The sequence below is a fragment of the Grus americana genome, chromosome 4 (genome assembly GCF_028858705.1).
Source record: "Grus americana isolate bGruAme1 chromosome 4, bGruAme1.mat, whole genome shotgun sequence".
Taxonomy (NCBI): domain Eukaryota; kingdom Metazoa; phylum Chordata; class Aves; order Gruiformes; family Gruidae; genus Grus; species Grus americana.
The window spans coordinates 79,223,663-79,244,606 of NC_072855.1; the positions used below are offsets into that span (position 1 = coordinate 79,223,663).

Below are 20,944 nucleotides of genomic sequence, written 5' to 3' on the forward strand. Positions count from 1 at the left end.
ATTTGAGTTCCTTAGAGCATGGAAGGGGCAGCTAGGTGCAGAGTACCAAAATGAGATTGGAACAAGGGCCCTGTGAGGTCAGTGAAAACGTCACGCTTAGTTTTGATGCCTGAATCAGGCTGACAATCCCATCCACTTCTGCCAAGTTACTCCTTGCCTCAAAGTTCTTTCATGGTATAGTATAGAATATTATACATATGGAATAATACACCTCCTACTTCAGTAGGAGTCATCTACGTTTTCAAGAGGGTATCTGTCCTTACATCACTTATCACAGGGTATGTGATGCTAATATCACTCTATTAAACAAATCTTTTCAGGTAGCGGGGGAAAAGCCCCACAGAAGGCAGGCGTACAGCGTTGATGGCATCGATACGTAGGTTCCGTGAATGTGCTAGCATTTAATTGTTTAATATATTGAACGCGTACTGCCAAAACTTCGTGTGTGTCCGATTTATGCCTCGCGCTTATCCGACTCGCTCCGTTACGTGAGTCATTCTAGTGGTATTTTGCCTGGGATCAAAATCACCTACTAACATCTTAACTAAGGCACGGTTTTGTTAATATAGTAACATTTTATAGCAAATATTTTACGTATGCTTTGTCTGGTTTTAGACATAACTGCCATACACGTTAAGAGTCGTGGTTTCTAGATTTTTGTTGGACCGACACTGGTTAGGCACCTGTTTCCGTTCACCCCCCACCTTATACTCCATGGTGTTCCCAGCCCTGTTGCGCTGCGGCCGCGGTTTCCGGCCAGCTTTCGGACGCTCCCGCAACGCAAACAGGAAAGCAAGACATAACGGAGGAGCGGGATAAATGAGCAATTGCCGATCGTTACAAGGGATCAGAGAGCGCAGCGGTGACATCCGAGATAGCGCTACTTGTTTTGCTAAGCCGGATTTAGGGGGGAAATAAAGAAGCATGTATCCAAATCACTTCATTATTCAGTCGCACGGCGCCTAGAACCAGATGTGCCGTTGACCTCCATCCCTTCGTGGTCTCTAGTTCGTTCTCGTCTGTGTTTTAGTGTTTGCTGCTCTTACAAGGGATGGCTCGCGCTGAGCTGGGCACGGTACCCGCTGAAGCGGTTTGGTTCCTTTTCAGTTCCAAAATACGGAGCTTTTAGGAGAGAAAGAAACCGATGACCACAAGGGTTAAGAATACGTGGGAGAAGAATTCGATTTGTCTTCGCGCTTTTATGGCGTCGCAGAAATTTGAAAATCCCTGAAGTAAGAAAGGCAACATGCTTTGAATACAGACATCTTGCTTTCCTTTTTATGCCACGCTCTACAGTACGCAACATCTCTGATGCGTTAGTTAAAAATTGTCACACCAACGACTGGCAGCCCTGAAACGCTGCTCCTTCCTTCGCCCGCTGCAAAAACGCTCCTACATCTACATCCACTCAGATAACGGCAGCGAAAGCATTTCATTTCCACGTCGAAGCTCCCCCGTGAATAAACAAAGATGTTTCATTTCCCCGTGTTGTCAATCAGGAACCTGTCATCTGGGACCCAGGTTAATGAAATACTCCATCGTCTTTATCCATTATTTCTTTGGGAATTGCCCGCGGTGCCTTCAACACCGGCCGTTGTCTTAATCAAAAATGGACTTGCGTGCTGTGGTCGGTTCTGAAAAATGGATTTTAGTACAATAATTTTCAAGTGAATCGGGAAGTAGGAAAGAAAACCCAGTAGCACTAACAACAGCCTGAATTTAACGAGGAAGTAGGGTCTGGTTCAGTAGCCAGCAATACGTGGCAGAATTCACATGACTGCTGTAATCATTGTACGTAAGTAGATGCGTGTAAGTGCTGTGATTTAACAAATCCACTTACAAACTGGGTTTAGCATCAGGGTGAGGCTCCTTTGTGTCCTGCCAATGGTTTTTACCAGGCTAAAAAGCCCGTTTGGAGCGTGATGTTGTACAAGGGACAGAGTACCATCCCTGCTTAGAGGAACGAGAAAGGCAAAAGACTAAGAAACGGGTATCAAGGTGTTGGCGGGACAAAAGAGTTAGAGATCAGTTGCAATGCTCAGGCTAAAAAAGCTATGCCGAACCCGGAGGAGAGCGTGTCTCTTGGCTCCCAGCCCTCTGTTTTAAGTCAAGCTTATTTCTTTTGCTAATGATTCAGTGTCACTTCTTGTTGCCAGTAAATGTCAACCCAAAAAAACTATGTTGTTGAAAAGTCAATATGCAGGTTTTTTTTCTTCAGTCCAGATAAAGCTGTTGTTCGTACTATCAGGGCTGTAGCTTTTCTTGGAAAATTGCTTGAGTTCTGGAGCGGCATGAAATGATTTCTGCCATGTGCCTGTCCCGGGATACCTGCAGAGACAACAGCGAAGGGCATCGTCGCCTTGCTGAGAAGAACGCTGGTGTTCAAGGTCTCAGGCAGGAGGTGTCTGGCGGGCGTTGCAGCGCGCGATTACCTCAAAGTTACGTTGCTTAAGTGGATTGCGCGCTCTCGCCTTTTCAGTTTTAAATGACAGCTTATTTAATGTGCAACTGATGTCAGCAGTATCGATTACAAGTGTCTAGAAGTGTGTAATTAAGCTTTAAATGTAAATGCTCATCCATATCCCATTGCTCTAGGTGGATATCCTGCCATGTTGAGTAGCCGTGCGATACCGGGGAGGTGAAGCAGGAGCTAATAATTTCCTTTTGATGCAAACGCACGTGTTTTACAATAATGTCATACGAGAGACTGCGTTTAGCAGAACAAATAGAATAGCAAAGTTGAGATGGAACAGAAAGAATCATCCAAGAATATTTCTTAATTAGTCAGCGTCCACAGTGAATCTCTACCCTAGAAAAGGGGTTTCATGCATTAATTCAGGGACTCATTTTGGTATTTCGATGGCACTGAGCAGAAATTTATCTAAAAGAGTATTCAGTTGAAATGGAGGGAATTGATCCTTCTCTTTAAGTAGGTGCGTATTGATTAAGGGGGCTAGAGTCTGTTCTCTCTTCCCTGTAATAGGTGCTTTGAGACAGTTGAGCTTGAGACATATCCTAGAGCAGGATAATAGGAATATTATAAATACTAAAGAGAGATCGTGGCCATTGCCACTTGAGTTGCGTACTCTCAATAATAAATTATCTCTAATTTTAAATTAGAGTCTTAAAGGCTAATCTAAGGTTTCAAAAGAAACTTAATGGCCTATGATACACTTAAGCTCAGTAAAGCGGTGAAACTATGACATTCTCCAATGTCATGCTCAGAAATGGTATGTTTATGTAGTTGTTCAATGGTTAATAGAAAATTATAGCTTTCGCAAAGTTTGGATGTTGTGCGACGGTATATAAAACACTTCAGATGTCTCTGAAGCTCCAAATAATCCTGATTTTTTTTTTCAATGTCATAATGTTCTTTAATTATAAAGCAATTACCTCTCTCAAATGATATCACATAAAACCACGACATGGTGGTTGTTAACCTATATTTTACATCTTGTCATTTTGTCCTCAGTCATCCTTGCTGTCAATTCAAGGTCATTTTACAATATGTAGATGGATACAGACTCTAAGTACTGGATATATGAATAATACACAAGGGCAATACTCATTCAAAAATAGTAATAAATGGTCAAAACGGGTACTCTAATTAAAGTGTAAGGCAACAAAACAACCGTTTGGCTGCTACCTTACGGACTGCTATCAAGTATGTCGTATTGATGAAAAATGCCTTCTTGTGAAAGGCAACCACATAATGAATATCTTTCACATCCCTCAGGTGCATTCACCGAATACATTCTTCATATATAAAGGCGAACTAATTTTCCTAAACTGTCACAGAATGACGAGTTTCAGCCTTGAGACTTTTCGCTGAAAAATATTTCACACGTGTACATGGCAAATTTTTTTTTTTTTTTTTTTTAATTCTGGTCATGTAAAAATGCCCGTGTTATTACCAATTAATGTATTCTTTTAGGCAGAATGCTTCAGTGACACACGTTGACATTTACCCTATCTGTAAGAATGACTAGTCCGGGATATTCATAGCACCTGAGGTGGTGTTCTCTCCAGCACAGCCGTGAGCACACAGGTGAAAAGGAAGGGCACTTTTACACACTCCCAGCGCTCAGGAGTTACCCAGAGCTCAGAGAACGACCTTTACAAGCTGGTGTGTGCCGTGTCCCAGTTGTGACATGCTGGTCTCGCTCCAGCCTCGTGCGGTGCTTGCGGCAGGGTCCGCAGACCCCTCTCCGAAGTACCCGAGGCGGGGAATTCTTCTGCGTGCTGCTTTGTGGCTTTTGGACTCCATTTATCTCGTTTTCTTCTGGTTTTCCTCCTGTAAAAATGCCTGAAGCAGGGCTAAAAAATAAAATTAATCTCTTACTAACGAATTGGTTTTCCTTTGCCGTTCGCTTGCCTTAACTTCAGAGAACTGCGCGGGGATAGTCAGTTTGTGAGAACTTCTCTCCTTGCCAGCGCAGCTCCAGTCCGCTCCTGCATTTCTCTGCCTCGTAACATGTTGATTAGGTGTAATATCCGATGGGATCTGGTTTTGCCGAGAGCCCAGAATTTGGTGGCAATGTCTGGATTTGCGGTTGGCATGCGAAGTATTTAGTCAAATTGTTTTCCTTCCATGTCACTTACATGTAGACGTGAAACCGAGAGCGCTGATTATGCAATCGCACATTTCCCCCCCCCCCCTTTTTTTTTTCCTCTAAATGAATACCATTCAGTGATAAAGTTGGAAATGTTGTGCTCTGTTTCCACAGCTGCAGCAGACTTGGAGCAAAGAAAACAATAGCTGGATATACACATCTGCATTCCAGCTGCTGCCCACTCCCACGTGCTCCCTTTTTGTCCTCCCATTTGAGCAGACAGATTGTCTCAGGGACAGGAAAGGTTAGTGGCAGGCACGCTGCCAGTTCAATGACGTTTCGTAAAAGATAGGAATTAGCGTATGAAAATGCTAATTACCACTTAATTTGCGGGGTGACTTACAGTTGAAACTTCTGCTTGAGTTTCATTATATGATTTTTTTTTTTTTTTAAATTTTTCCCTGCACTAACCGGCCCTCGCAACCAGGGAGAGTAAACAGATAAAGGCTTCTGCTTCTTTTTTCTCCCTGCTTGGTTCCGCAGTCGGCTGTTCTTCCTTTAAAGCTGGCAGCTCTGGAGATGACGGTTCCTTTCCCGCTGTTCGCCAGGCTCTGCCTTGCTCCTGGGGTGCCAGTTGCGTCCGCAGGAGTTGGGAAGATGAAAGAGAGTAGAGCTGGTGCATACCCTTGAGATGCAAAATTGGTCAGAATATAGAGTCGTAAAGAGCAACGTTTTCGGGTTCTTCAGCTTTCAGGTTCTTCAGCTTTTGGGTTCTTCAGCTTTCGAGCAGCAGGGTCTGTCGCTGTACCCGGACTTCTGAACTATCACAAGATGTTCACTGGAAGTCCCTCTGGTTCTTGCTATTGATAAATGTTTATTTTTAGGCGACACAGCGGTGTGAGGACGTTATTCAACTGGCCAAATGTCAGGGCTTGCATGAGATCAGAATTTCCAAATTTATTTTGGGGTTGAGTTAATGCATCAAAATCCAAATGGCTTTTGGTTAAAGAAGGATATGTCAACTCCTGTAGGTCCTTGGAAAAAGGTAATTGGAACAAAAACTGTAACATTATTAGTCCACGAATAAATAGCTACTGTTTTTCTCTTCCTGTATTTGATGGAAGAGCCCTAGCTGATTAAAAAAAAAAAAAAAACCAGAACCAAAAACCCCAAAACCCAACACCCCACCCCCAAAAACTTGAAAGTAGGGCAAAATTCAGAATCTTTCAAGTGAAATGTTTGCAGTAGCACTGCCAGAGTGATAAAACAGTAAATAATTTGAGTTAAGCTTTTTATGTAAACACTTGGTTTAGAAGTGGATATTTTTCTGCCGTGATTTATAAGCACATAAAAATTCAAGGAATACGGCTGAAGGTGAAATGAATGCGTGTACGTCTGCGTGTGAAAACTTCAGGTTTGTTTGATGTGGGCCGACACAGCGAAAGTCTGCAAAGGTTTAGAGTTCACGTTTTAGTCTTTAATGTTGCATTTGCTTCTCCAGGTAACCCACCTTCCCCTCGCCAAAATCTTAAAGTTGTAAGCCAGAAGATAAAAATGGTTAAACGATAGGTTCATGGAGGGTTTTGGGGTTTTTTTTCTGGCATACGTTTAACATTGACAGAAGACTTGAGCAGAGAAAATGTTCCGAGGTGCCTGTTCAGCTTCGCTTGTGCTTTGCTCCTCTTTTTTTCTACAAGGAGCTTTTCTGCTCTAAGTCATGCACCCACCATCTCGGAGAAGTAACTCCCTAGTACCATTTGCACGTATCAATAAAAGTATTTCACATCTAATTCAAATCGCCGGGATAATATTGTAGATATGCAGAATATCTTGCCCACAGTCTTAAGCAGGTAGAAAAATAGGCAGCATAAGCCAATACATCCTTTCTACCCTTAATTTACATTGTTCAGCAAAAAGGTCCATTTCGTGAAACATTGTGTTCTAATGTAGAAGGCATTTCCTTCACTCCTTGGTGTTCTTCAGAATTTTAACCAGGGCAAAATGCTGCACGGCTGACTTGAGAGTTATTTCCATACCTATAGCATCACTCATGTTCACGGCACAAACTTCGATTGCTTACTTTGGTCCTGTTTCAGCCAACTACCTGGCTGAAATCGCATTCCTATTTAAACTATATGTTGAACCGAAGCCTGAGCTGTAACTTTACTTTGGAACCAAGTAGCCGGAACTTAGGGCAGAAAAAAAACACAACCCAAAAACATTCTCCCGCACTGCTGCATAGCCGCTGGTTTTGAAAGATGGACTGGAACTTGTATAGGCTCGAGGCTCCTTCGGATTGTTCCTGAGAAGACTGTATTGCATGAAAACCAAAACTTTTATGCTAGCATTTAGAAAACGTATCGCGTGGAATGGTACACGGTTGCCGTAGACCACCAGTACTGAAGAAACGGGATTGACAGAGTTTAGCTCAACCTGGTTTCGTTTAGAACAGACATTTAAACTTGCTGCCGAGATGCCTGCTGCCTGTTTTTGCGCTCGTGGAAGCACGGTAAGTGGAAATTAGCAAAGGCAGGACTGGCTACGTTATGTCTAGTTTCTCTTGCTGGTCGTTGAGTCCTGCTTCTGATGATTTGTGGGCGGCAAGTGGGTATCTACGTGCTGTATTTTATTATTTTTGACAAGGAAATGCATAATCATCAATAACGATCCCTTTAATTAAAGTAGCACGCGCACCTCAGTGCTGTCGCTCTGTTTGCAACTCCTTCCGGCAAATGATTTTTTTTTTTTGCTTTAAAATATTCTTTACTAAATCCTAGGCTAGAGTTTATTATTTTAAAAATTGAGAAAAAAAATTTTGTCGTATCCTGAGCTATGCAAGCATAATAAAAATACATTTTCCACATGTACTAACTAGAACTGTGCTAGCAAAAGTTCCTGAAATTAGAAACTTCAACTGTGCTTCTTTGTTAATCTTCAGCGAGCCCTAAAAGAATCTCAGTTTGAAGACAATTAACGCAGCACTTTAAAATTATGAAAGCTTAAAATCAATAGTTTTGTACATGCACGTTGCAAAATTAGAAACATCCCAGCTTCTTTCTCAGTGCAGAACCCACCCCGACGTTAAGGGGGAAAACGCTCAGTAGAAAACTCTTCAGGGCAACTTTTTTCCAAGGAGAATGGCTCAGCCTACGTACGTCGAGGGCTGCAGAAGCACCGCAGGGACGTGTGGCACGCCAGGAGAATCCCTTCTGCTACGCTGCCCCGAAGCCTCGCTCTGCGCTTCAAGGGAGTAGCAGCGCAAATGTGTAGAGACCACTGTCATCGAGCCGCTTCTCTGCTTTGGTTCGCTCTCCAGATGAGAGCTGGGAAACTAATTTAGCTTTGCTAAGGACATCAGAAGGGGGAAATTAAGCCTCCAAATGTTAATGCATTCCTCAAGCTCGGGTCAAATTGACCGTAGAGTCCCCATGGTGATTTACGTCCAGAAAGACTCTGGCACTTGAGCGTCCAGTTGACCTTTGGCAACTTCGTGGTGTCTGCACCTCGAGGCTGAAGGTGGGAGTGATGTAACAGCCACCCGCTGAGCTTCGTGTCTTTCTAGGTTACGAACAGGAGGGGAGATCATGTTGGGAAGCAGCATCAGGAGCTCAGGCTCAGGATGGAGGATTTATTTGTTTGTTTATTTATTTAAAGAAACCTCTGAAATATTTCTCTCGGCATCCGAGAAGCAAAGGACCTATGAAGTCATCGAGATACTCCCTCCGGGAGTCCGTTGCTTTAAAGTTTCCACTACAGACAAGCAAACAAAGTGGTGCAACAGTCCACCAGCGTTAAACGGCTGCCTTAGCTGGAACAGTTATCACAGTGGTTTTGCTGTAAACATCTGAACAACTTCCCCACCAGTAAAAGAGAAGCAAGAGTGGAAAATGCGCAAAGAAGAGCCATCCCCATGTAGAGAGGAGGAATTAATTTTCCATATGCGTATCATTAGCTGAACATTTCACATAAATTTTACTTAGTGCCTTGTTCTGCAAATTTCAGGTGTTTAATAGAGACAACAGCCACGGTCTAGAAACTTGGAGGGACAGGGAGAAAGAGAGCACCGTACATGCCTGTAAAGTATTCTCAAGTCTTCAAGCCCTATACTTTATACAGAATATTATCAGTCTATTACCTTTATGTAAATGCTGTCCATAAAGGTCAAAGTCTGAAAAACTATAAAACTAGATTCCGTGGCCTGTCAGCATTGGCTTATATCGAACTGTTTCCTAGTGGTGTAATTATCATAACGAATTCCAGACTATTCGTGATCATAACTTGCTTTCTACAGTTGGCTTTCAATTCAACCAATTTATTCTAAGGAATTAGCTAGGCTTGTGTTGGAAAGCAATGAAATCTATAGAAAGTATTTCACAGACGTTTATAGAAAGTATTTCACAGACATTTCATGGCAGTTAGTGGGCTCGTGAGGGAACTCCCCCAAAATCAGCATCTGCCTCTGATTTCCTTTGTGCTCAAAGCCTTGTTCAGCTTTTTTCTTCTTCTCTTGCACAGTCTAAATACAGTTTCAAAACACTAAGGTTGAGGCACTTTTCCTATCGCTATTAATGCCATTTACTTCCATATAATCACTGTCCTTTGCTCAGATTACTTTGTTTTCCCGTGAATGGTCTGCAAGTCCTTTGAAAACAAAATACTTCCGCTGCAAATGTAATATTGGCCAATAACGGGTCAATTAGGTTAATTAGGAAGGCACACGGCACAGGAGCGAACAAATTTTGACCGTTGTTGTAACAGTGAAGAGCACTGATAATTAGAGGTTGATATTTCTTTGAAACGTTTCTACAGTTGAAATATTTTTACTTAAAACTGATTATTTTGCAGATCCCTTTTTACATCTATGGATATAAAACCACATGGCTGTTTGTATGGGTGCACATAGACGTATATTCGGAAGCGTGGCGATGCCGGAAATAGCAGACGCACACACGCGTGTGGGAAGCACACCAAAGTCTCGTGAAAAAAGGCAGAGAATTGAGGCAGGACTGTGTTATAGCCAGTGTGTTGAATAACTTACCGAGCGGACCGCTGAAATAAGTCGAAATTCCTGTATGCCAGATATTTTCCTAAGAACACTATGTATAACTGAGGCTAATTCTGGATATTTTTTTTTTTTCAGTATTTGTCAGATTAACAGTGTAGGAATTTCATGCTTGGATATATAATTAAGAAGCCCCAGCTGGGGAATCTATGCGTTCTTTATGAATTCTTTATGAGCATTGACTTTGTAGGGATATCGTACTTTCTGTGTGTAGAAGCAAACTGGTTTGCAATGCGTTGCAAACTCTGTTGCCCGTTCCCCCCGCCCAGGCTCGGCTTCTGTGTCAGAAAATTCTGACATCCAGCAAAATTAGCTTATCAGGGGAAAAACTGTCCGGCTGGAACTGGGAGGTGATCTCAAGATAGAGGAGGCTGGCAAGGTGTAAGAAACCAGAAGCTATTTACCAAAATAGCAGGGTGGATCAAATAAGGGGAATTTACCGGGCGTTTAGCAAGGCAAAGAGAAGGGAAAGGAAATTAAATGTCTTGTGAACGTATTTCCCCCGAGGACTCTCAAAGACGGAGTGAACCGAAGCGTGGGGCACTGCCGTTAGTCTGCCTGCTTTCCCTATTGTACTTTTCCTGTTTTAAATGAGAAGAATATTATACTCGAATCACGGGCAAGATGTGGGTATTTATGCGCGCGTGACGCTTTTTTTTTTTTTTTCCTTCTACAAAAGCAAAGCGTAGATCCCAGAAATCCGTAATTTGGAGGTTATGCTTTAACTGCTGCAATATTTCCGGTGTCAGCACCGGCTTGTGAGTTTGGGGACAATTGGGTGGCAGGGCTCCAGGTCCACCAACTGCTAACGGAGACGATGCTCTGAAAAAGCGCCGGAGAGACAAAGAAAAGCAGCAGCGGCGCTGGGTACGGGCTAGCATAAAGCAACGCCCAGAGCTTCTGCAATAAATTAGCGAGACTAGAGCTTCTGGTGCTGTGAAAATAAGTTCAAGAATAAAATAGGAGTTACACAATTATTACAGATTGGCAGGCATTAAAGACATCTATGTTGCCTTCTAAGATCTTGGCCACGGAGACATCGTATAAAAGCAGACTGTAAATTATTTATGGATGGGCAGCGTCATGGTTTTAATTTTCTAGATAGCTCAGGAGGCCCATCGGATTGGCAATACCAGCAGAATGTGTCAGGAATCCCAACTCCTACTACCGCAAATTAATACAAAAGTAGGTTTGCGGAAGATTCACAGTATTGGGGGGCCCAGCTGTTCTAGTCAGGACTGGGAATTTAATCTGTTCTCACACTCGGGGAGAAGTCTTTAATTTACAATGTGCTGTTACGTTTTATTTTTTAGAGTCAAACCGATATAAATGGATTTCTCCTCGATTTTTTTGATACTTACTACTGCCGATGCTGAATTCATTTTCTCATCATGTGGAGGCCATATGTATTCTTTAAGCATAGACTGCACTGCATTGCAGAATTTATTATCCTGCCCTTTAAATATGTAACCACTGTTACACGCTCAAAGTCCAGCATATTTCTATGCCGTCGATATGTTTACCACTAGCAAATTATGAGGCATTGTAAAAATTGTATTTATCCCCGTAATCTTCTATAATCATTGTGAAACAGGGACACGTGAAAGCTTTCTGTGGAGGAAAAAAAGTACCTCAAAATACCTGTGCTCCTGTATATATAGGTATTTTGGCTAACTCAGCCCACGGAGGGAAACATTTCATCGAACAGTTAGACAAGGACAGAAAATGACTGCCGAACAAGAGATCCAGTGATGAAATCATCACTTCCCTTCGAGCGATCGCTTGTAAACCTCTTTCACTGTAACTGCGTGTGCGTCTGTGAGTTTTGGCCGGGGTCCTTGCCATCCACGCGTGCTCACGCCTCTTACTCAGGAGATAAACGCCGGAGCAGGGGACTGTCGGTGTTCCAGGAGAGAGCAGAGCCAGCCCCGTTGTGTGTGTGCTGACCAGCGACTCGGTTGTTATCGCATTACTAATATCTCTCCTAAGTCACAGTCTGTACGCGTATCGCATGATGGATGACCAGAAATCGGAGCGTCGGACATCCAGTATTGCGCACGCCGCGAGAGCTGGTCCCGAGTCAGAGCTGTAGAACTTGCTCACGCTCAGAAAAAACAAGGCGATGGGTCTGCTTTCGAGGGTTTGTGCAATATGGAAGGGATTTAGTGAGTTCGACTGCTAGCTTTACAATAGTCGTGCCCAAGTGATGGTTCCCAGGCAGCGCGTGGCCTCTGAGATCCTTTGGCGTTGCTCACAGCTGCAAGGAAATGGGAACGTTAAAAACGAGGTCAGCAGGGAGAGCAGCGTGTGATGCTGCTGTGTCCTGCTTCTCGTTCAGTATGGCTGCCCACCGGCCAGAGGAGGTGGGGAACTGCTCTTCGACGCTTGTGGAGTGAAACAGGTGCCGTTCTCCTGTTTCAGCAGATTTAATGGTATGACTTCGTTAGTTTTTGACATATGCACTTCAAAATATTTCCAGAGAAACTCGCTGCGTGCACGGCAAATATTTTCTGTTGCGGTTATGCGCGCGGGTGTCCATGCACAAGGGCCTGAACGTTTCTTTCCTCCTCCCTGCCTCCAGGTACCAGATACACACCGGCCTTCAGCACTCCATTATACGGCCAACCCAGCCTAACTGCTTACCTCTGGATAACGTCACGCTACCTCAGAAGCTGAAGGAGGTTGGTTATTCAACACACATGGTCGGCAAATGGCACTTGGGGTTTTACCGCAGAGAATGCATGCCCACGCAGAGAGGGTTTGACACTTTCTTCGGCTCGCTCTTAGGCAGCGGCGACTATTACACGCACTTCAAATGTGACAGCCCTGGGATATGTGGCTATGACCTGTACGAGAACGACAACGCAGCTTGGGATCATGACAACGGCATCTACTCGACGCAGATGTACACGCAAAAAGTACAACAAATCTTAGCTTCTCATAACCCCAGGAAACCTCTATTCTTATATATTGCTTACCAAGCTGTTCATTCGCCTCTTCAGGCGCCAGGCAAGTATTTTGAACATTACCGATCGATAAATAACATCAACAGGCGAAGATACGCCGCGATGCTAGCTTGTCTGGATGAAGCCATAAACAACGTAACCCTTGCTTTAAAGAAGTACGGTTACTATGAGAATAGCATTATCATATATTCTTCAGATAATGGTGGGCAGCCGATGGCCGGAGGAAGTAACTGGCCTCTCCGAGGAAGCAAAGGGACCTATTGGGAAGGAGGTATCCGTGCGGTTGGGTTCGTCCATAGCCCCCTTCTGAAAAACAAAGGGTCTGTGTGTAAGGAGCTTGTGCACATCACGGACTGGTTCCCCACTTTGATCACGCTGGCAGAAGGGCAGATCGATGAAGACATCCAGTTGGATGGCTATGATATATGGGAAACCATTAGCGAAGGCAGGCGTTCTCCACGGGTAGACATCTTGCACAACATTGACCCCATTTACACCAAAGCCAAAAATGGATCCTGGGCAGCCGGCTATGGGATCTGGAACACTGCGATTCAATCTGCCATCAGAGTGAACCATTGGAAACTACTGACGGGAAATCCAGGCTATAGCGACTGGGTACCTCCACAGGCCTTCAGTAACGCGGGCCCCAACCGCTGGCACAACGAACGCGTTTCTTGGTCAGCTGGCAAAACAGTGTGGCTCTTCAACATAACCGCTGATCCGTACGAACGAGTGGACCTCTCTGCAAGGTACCCAGATGTAGTGAAGCAGTTGTTGCGGAGGCTTTCACAGTTCAATAAGACCGCGGTTCCCGTTCGATACCCACCGAAGGACCCTCGGAGTAACCCGAAGCTGAATGGAGGAGTCTGGGGTCCGTGGTTTAAGGAGGACGAAAAGAAAAAGAAGTCAGATAAAAGTAAAGGTGCGAATAAGCAAAAGAAGAACAAGAACAAGAAAAAAGCGAATCGGAAAAAAGGGCAATCGTTACATTGCCGTTCACGTCTTGCTGGTGGATAGACTCTAGGCACGCTCTTTTGCCAAGTCTGAGTCAGCTTGGCCCAACTTTCTTGAACTTCTGACAGAATATACTAGAAATGCTAGCTCTGCACTATGGATGAAAGTTGTCATCTTTTAATTTTTTCTCTGACTTCACCAGCACAAGATATCTCAGCCCTCTGCCTTGAGTGTACATAAACATCCTCATGACAAACTTTCTCCTCTACGGGAAGAATGGTGCTCACCCATCGCAGCTACGTTCCAGATAACAACGGCAATGACACCTGATTTCAGTAAACTCATTTTCCACGGACAAATGGTGGTTCCTTGCCTAAATTAGTTGGAATATTTGGAGAGTATGGAGATGTTAGTGGCAGATGTTCTCAAACTGACAGGTGTTTCAGAGAGAGAAAGGAAAAAGAAAACTTGAGAAGCTCTGTGGGTCAGAAAGCGTTAGTCACCAACCTGTGACATTCTTGATACAGCACAGCAAAACCACGAAGCCATCAGGGTAACTTTTTAGAGGTGCTGGGGAGGGGGGCACGATAGGAGGAAAGCTGCTTTGAATTAGACTTTGTCTTACATAAATCAGAAATATTCTAAAAATGTCCTAGATGTGCTGAGCTCCCCCCATTTGCAGTAAAACCAGGAGGTGGTTGTTATTCAACACACGTGAACAGCTAGCACACGCCATGTATAATTTATTATAGGCATAGACCAATAACATCACCAAAGTGAATGTAATGTTTAAACACTTTAAGAAAACTATACAACAATATGTAAAAGACGTAATTTATTTTACAGCACAATACTTATTTCTTTTCCATTAAAACTTTAATTACTGGGTGATGCAAGGTACCCCTTTGGGTGCTAGGGTTGGTTGGGTTTGTGGGGTTTTTTTCCTTTGATTTTTAATTTTATTTCCACTCTATCATTCAGAGTTTTATTTAACAGATCCATATCCTCGGAGTACTGTAAAACAAGAAAATACTGTATACACTGCTAGGACGAGAAAGGAGAATGATTCAGGTGCATCATTTCATTATGTATTTGCCTCCAGTTATTTTGAATGTAACAAAGTGATTATTTAATTTAGTAGTCACGTGAATATTGTTCAGTTTCTGTACAGAAGCTAGGCCATCTTTATGTTTGGGGGAAAAATTCTACTTTAAACCTTTTATTTATGTATCTATTAAAATAGTTTATTTTTATGGCATTCATAAAAGTAATCTGCCTCAGCAATTCTGTCCGTGTTTATTTTAAACGAACCCAGTAAGCTTTTTTATTACTATTATTTTTGGTGCAGGGATGATTTCATGACATTTCGCTTCTGAAACAGATTTTCTTCTTTTAATATGTATATAGCTTGAGACATGGTTGAAACTTTGCCCTTTTCCAAGGTGTCTCCGTGGATGATTAATGGATGTACTGACTGCATGTTCTTGGTGATCCGTGATAATTGATGCAATACATACGCACGTATAAGTTTCAAGATGAATTATGTTAAGTAAAATTGATGATTCATTTGTTCAATAGCTGTAACGTATTTTGGTGAAATTTAAATTCGGCACGCTTTTCAGCTGCATCTCACTTGGCTCAGAAATCACCTTGATATAAACGGCTTACAGTTGAAAAATGCAACATGCGTAAAATCAGCGCACACTAAAATCTGAATCACGTCCAAGCCTTCAACACCCTTGGCCTTTTTAGAAAAGAAACTAACTGCAGGCGTATACTGCCAAACCCTAGTAAATTCCATATATTAAGCTATAAAGCAGAATAAAACTGTCATTAATGAAAACTTAGAAACAAGTTGGTCATATTTTAGAGTTACTTTTGTAATGAATGTACTGGGGAGAAGATAGAAATGGACTTCTTGTGTAGTTACTGAGAAATAGTATTATAAAAGGATGACGCGTATCTGCATAAGTGTTTAATATTGTCACTGTTATTTTTCCTATTGTGTGGTCCTTAAGAGGACTAATTAATTTTCTTAGAAATCTGTCCAGCGTTACTTAAGATCCAGACCATTCAATGAGTAATCAGGAACTGAAATGTTCTCTAATTTCTCACTTTTTTTTTTTATGTACCATTGATGTCCTTCAAAGAAATGATAATAACATCTTGAGATATTTTACTCCAGGATGTGATGTATAAACTCATGTCTGTGAGAAAATGCATGTCTTTTTTGTCTTCGAGAAAAAGTGAGACCTTATAAGTTAGTCTGGATCAGCTATCAATACACAGGTGTATGTACAAGTTGGACAAATGTAGAAATTATAACTTTTTATGATGCACCTTTTCTGGTTGGGGAAGGAATCTACATTTCAGTAATAAACATGAGGAGAGAAGTGAAGGAAGCAGGAACTGATTTTGAAACGTTATACTGTCTAGTTTACAAGTTACCACATAAATCATGATGTTTGTGGTTGAAATACCCCTGTCTTGCACACTGAGTTCAGCATTAGAAAGAAATAATAATGTTTCTGACTTTCCAAGGTCATTTAAAAAAGGCCAAAATTAGATATGTAAGCTAAACTATACATTTTAAAAAAAAAAAAAAAAGGACTAAGATATTTCACTTTATTTTGGCATAATAGAAACGAGGCACGGTAATAAAGTGTTATCCTCATAGAATCGATGATCGCCCTTTTTCATGAAAGTCTTAACGATTGCTTTGACTCTTATTGGACTGAAGCCACCAGAGAGCATTATTCTCTGACAACGCTTTATTCTATAATTATTTATATCTGTTCTCTCTCAGGCAAAATGGGAGTCCTTGAAAGTAATCGGTGCAAAGCAGAGCAGCGGATCAGTTCTTGCGTGCCCGTGTATTAAATAAACGTGCCACAGGAGCGAGTGTGACTGGGTGGGGGGAGGAAAGGCGGGGAGCATTTGCTTATTATTTTTAAGTTGGCTCAAGCCTTCTGTTCTCCGCATGCTATATGGGTACAAGAAAAAGGCAGGTCTGATATTAACTCTCTGGTCTGGTGATGGTGCCATCCACACCTTTGGGAGGACCCGCCTGAGCAGGGAGACAATATTTCTTCCTTTTCCATGTATTGTTAATAGCTGTGATCCTGGATCACCATTTCTGCACCAAGGCAACCTGAAGAGCGAGATGGATAACAACAGGGAAGAGAGGAAGAAAGAAAAACTTGAGAAAGGAAAAAAACCCCAGCAAACCAGAAGCAAGAACGCCTTGTCTTGTGATCTGTGCTCCCTGAACGTGCTGAATATCCTGCTGAATTGCTTTTTAAAATCTTGTAAGTGTGAAAAATATTTGTGTTGTCCTTTTCAGGTTTTCTCAAAATTTCATTCTAAAGCTCTTTGAATTACTTTTCTAATGTTTAGATGACTTTATCATCTTAATATTATTATTGTGGTGGTGGTGTTACTTAGTTTGATACAACATTGGAGACAAAACGCTCTCCTGGCTACAGGTAAAGACCGGTGCAAGGAAGTGCCAAGAACGGTAAGTAAATCTGAAATGGCAGTCTTTATGTATGGGTGATGTTGTAAGATGTGAGGGAAAGTCCATGTGGTTGTGAAGCTCAGTCATGGAATATGAGTTATCATAACTAATGGAGTCATTAGTGTCTGAAGACATCCAAAAGGTTCCTCTCTCTGCTGGGACATGGGGCTTTTTGGAAAGTGAATTAGGCCATTAAACCCCGCGACTTTCTCTTTCTCCCTGGAAGTAATGGGTGCTGATTGGATTTCCAGCTGACGAAAGAGCACTCGTGTTCCCATCGTTGGATATTGTACGTAATGGGTTATCGGAGGTATCGTCTAGACAACATTGAAACTGAGGGGTTTGTGATCACGCTGCACAGAATAAGCTGCTTTTCCTTGCTCTGCGTTGCATGCACTGCACATTCAGCAAACACCACTCACGCTTTTACACAGCCACCCACGTTTTGAAAGTTGCCTTTTATAAAGAGCATTAGCTTTCTGCAGCAGAAAGTGAGACGGTGGCAAAAATCAGAACGTATGAGGTCAGAGACTGGGCAGCTGCATTTAGGCAATAAACTAGGAATGGACTTGCTGTTAAAATTTCTTTGACTTGAAGGAGCTTCAGAATTGGTTGATGGCAAAGAGTGGGAGTAGTTTGCGTAATGCAATTAGAGAAAAGAAATGAGTATGTCTGAATTCTCCTTAAACTACTGACTTCCTCCCAGTGGCATTCTTCAGTGCAAATGGGGGTGCTGGATCTACCAGCTTCTACTCCAAAGGTGGTTCAGAAAATCTGAAGAAAGAAAAAGAAAGGAAGAAAATAACATACCATATGTTTTATATGATTTTTTTTTTTGTTCAGATACAGATCTCTATGAACAACAGATTGTACTTTAGCTGATTATTGTTGTCCATTATACACAAGTCCTGGAAAAAAATAGTTGGTAATTTTCAGTATGTAACCTTCACAGACTAACCACAGGGTCCTTTTGTCATCTTGCCTTAAACCCAGTGACTATTCATCAACGATGTTCAAGCAAAGCAAGTAAAATCTAGTTTCCTTCATACTACATATACTATAAATTAGACTATCAACGTTAGGTCCACTTGTCCAAAAGACAACGTTAGGTCAGAGAAAGATGCTGGAATATACAATCTACCTGTTGACTACTGACATAATGAGCTGCACTCTCAGGTCAGCAGTAACTTTTGCTGCTCTCAGTCTTATATTTTCTCGTTTCCAATAACAGGCAGAGAATGCACGTTCCCATGATAAAAAAAAGAGCATAAGATTAAATGTAGCGGTTAGATAACACAAGCTTCATTTCAGCATTCCATTCCTGGTCTGCAGAGTACTCAATAACGTACTTCATTTCATTTCTGGGGAACGTTTGTGAAGGTCTAGATGAAGTGGAGAGGTCGTGTAAAAGGCAGGCTGGGGTGAAAATACAAAAATGTTGTGTTTCCCTGAATTATGCTTGTTTTCACCTCTGCCGAGCAAGTTAATAATAATAGATATAAATACAATACAATATAATACAATGTAATATAATACAATATATAATATAATATAAGTTAGCAGCATGAAAGAAGATCTAATTAAGTGCCTGGATTTGAATTAATCTTGCAACAAAGGTATATTCCATGATATGGTTAAAAGTTATTTCATAAATTCCGTTCGTTTCAGTTATAATCAGGGCTACAGTTTAGCTTGCAACCGAAGTAACAGAACTGATTAATGACTATTATTGTGAATTTCCATAACGAGTGGAGAACAGGGTCCTGAAATGTCACACCAACATAGCCTGAAAAATATATTTTTAAAATTCCTTGTGAACATCAGAGTCTCAGTAAAAGTCAAGTATTTAATCACCTAAAATTAGTGCAGGCGGTGATGTTTGTTGTCATTCCCTAGATTTGCTCAGAAAGATCGCTTTTCAGATCGACTTGACAAGGCTGCGTTTATTCCTCCTTTAAACGCGGCTTCGCTTCTGCAAGCTGAGATTAGCCAGCGCCGAGCTGCCAGCAGGAGAAAGTCAAAGGCGATGTAAAAGTAAGAACGGTTCTGCATTTTGTGTACATAGAGCGCAGTTTGGGAAAGGACATTATTATTAATAATATCAGAATCCGGTACGTTTGGAGAGATTTGCCAAAATCTAATGCGATAGACTAATTCATTCCTTATAGGTAACCAAGATACATTTTTATTTTTTAAGATGGCTGGAGAAGGAAACGAGAAAATGAAGAGCACCGAGCTGTGACTGGTGTCAGACGTGGAATGGAGAAATTGCGGGTTGCTTACAAGGAACGTCATGGGAGGGTGTGCTGAATGTCATTAAAGAAATACTTCATCTATCATCACCTGGTTTTCTTCTAAAAAAAGCCCAAACCCAACCTTCAGAGCTGTGACTATTAGCAAAACTTTAAGGCCAGGGGTGTAACTAGTGATGTCTTACCTTCGGGCAACCCTCTTAAGTCTTCCTCTGACAGCATACCTTTTTTATAGCGATTGCTTCCAGTTTTATTCAGGTTTTCATTAGCAGATTTCATTATGTTTTATCACTCTGGACGGAGCGAATATACGTAGTGTTGATAAAGAGCATATTGGAGCTTTTCGGTCGGAGTTGTTCATCTTGACCAAATTGCAATCTCTCGGCAAGACCTATTTCTAATATACTTAAATAATTGATCTCCTGTTACTGTGCGTGTAGCTGTTGAGGATTTGAAAATTACATTTACATCATCTCCATTGCATTTGGACGGCAGAGGAAAGTACCTGCAGTTAATAAACGTTAACCTCCACAAAGAAGGGTTTGCAGAGCCCTGGCCTTCAGCCCAGATGACTTCAGCAACTCACAACCTTTTGTCTTTAAACATGATTTCTTTCAGACTTTTACTGCCGCCAGATTTTTATTATTACCCCCCCCCGCCCTTCTCAGAAAGGAAAAAGGCTGAATGATTAATTTTGCTTTCGGCATCGGATGTGAAAGCCTGCTTGGAACCCCCGCTGCGTAGCAAGGCAGCAGCAGCAGAACAAGAAGTGCCTGGTTTGCGTCGGGAGGAACGCGCCGTGCCGCATCCACTCCTGCCGCTCTCCTCAGCCTCCCGCAGCCCCCCGCCACCGAGACATTAACAGGAAAGGCATTAAACCTTAGCACGCGAAAATCCCGGGACCCAGTAGTTATCCACAGATAACGAGCAGGTTTCGATGAAACGGTACCCGTTTTCTGGTCCCTGTCCTGTCCAGTCACTCTCGTACTTCCACGCGCGGACTAACCTTGTGGGATGGTTATATAAAGATCCGTGGAAGATTTTCTCTATTGCAGATCCAGCAGGCTGAGATCTCACTGACATCCGTTTCCTTCTCGTCCACGCCAGCAGACCAGCACGAGGACTTGTACTCCAAGACAGTCCTCGAAGTCCAGCTAAAATCATGTCTTTCTCATGTGAGTCATGGCTGTTCCTCAGAGGTACGCAGGAAAGCATTTCCTATAACGTAATCCTCTATTCGGCTAAATCCATAAACAAGGAATAACTCTTCTCGGTGTCCTGTCCGCGTACACAGCAGGCTTGTTGAATAGGCAGTGTCTTGCTAAAGAGACAAGCTTGCCAGGTTGCCATTTCCTCTCCTTTTCTTTAATTCCCACTTCGTTACTCAAACCTCATAAATTCTGTTTAACCAGAAGATAATTCTTACTTGAATAAACGTGAAGAAAAGCATCCATTTCTGATTTAAAGCAGAAAAAATATGAAGAATCTATTACTTCCCATTGTAAATCTCTTGCAGTAGTTAATATCTGAGTTAGAAGGATATATGCCTTCTTTCTAATTTGATTTTTTTTTTCTTTGTCTGGCTACAGATTCCAAACTTACATTATCTTTATCCCCAAGACTAGGAGTCCTTTGGCACC

The 20,944-nt window shown here is 42.2% G+C and overlaps 1 protein-coding gene across 2 annotated transcripts in view; it reads left to right on the forward strand.

Moving 5' to 3' along the window:
- Positions 1-15,239, forward strand: part of ARSJ (arylsulfatase family member J) — a 43,277-nt gene extending 28,038 nt beyond the window's left edge. For both annotated transcript variants that reach the window (XM_054824829.1, XM_054824830.1), the window contains one exon: positions 12,197-15,239. In XM_054824829.1, coding sequence (XP_054680804.1) covers positions 12,197-13,598 — 1,402 coding nt within the window. In that variant the 3' untranslated portion in view covers positions 13,599-15,239. The remainder of the gene's footprint in view (positions 1-12,196) is intronic.
- The last annotated feature ends 5,705 nt before the right edge of the window (positions 15,240-20,944 follow it).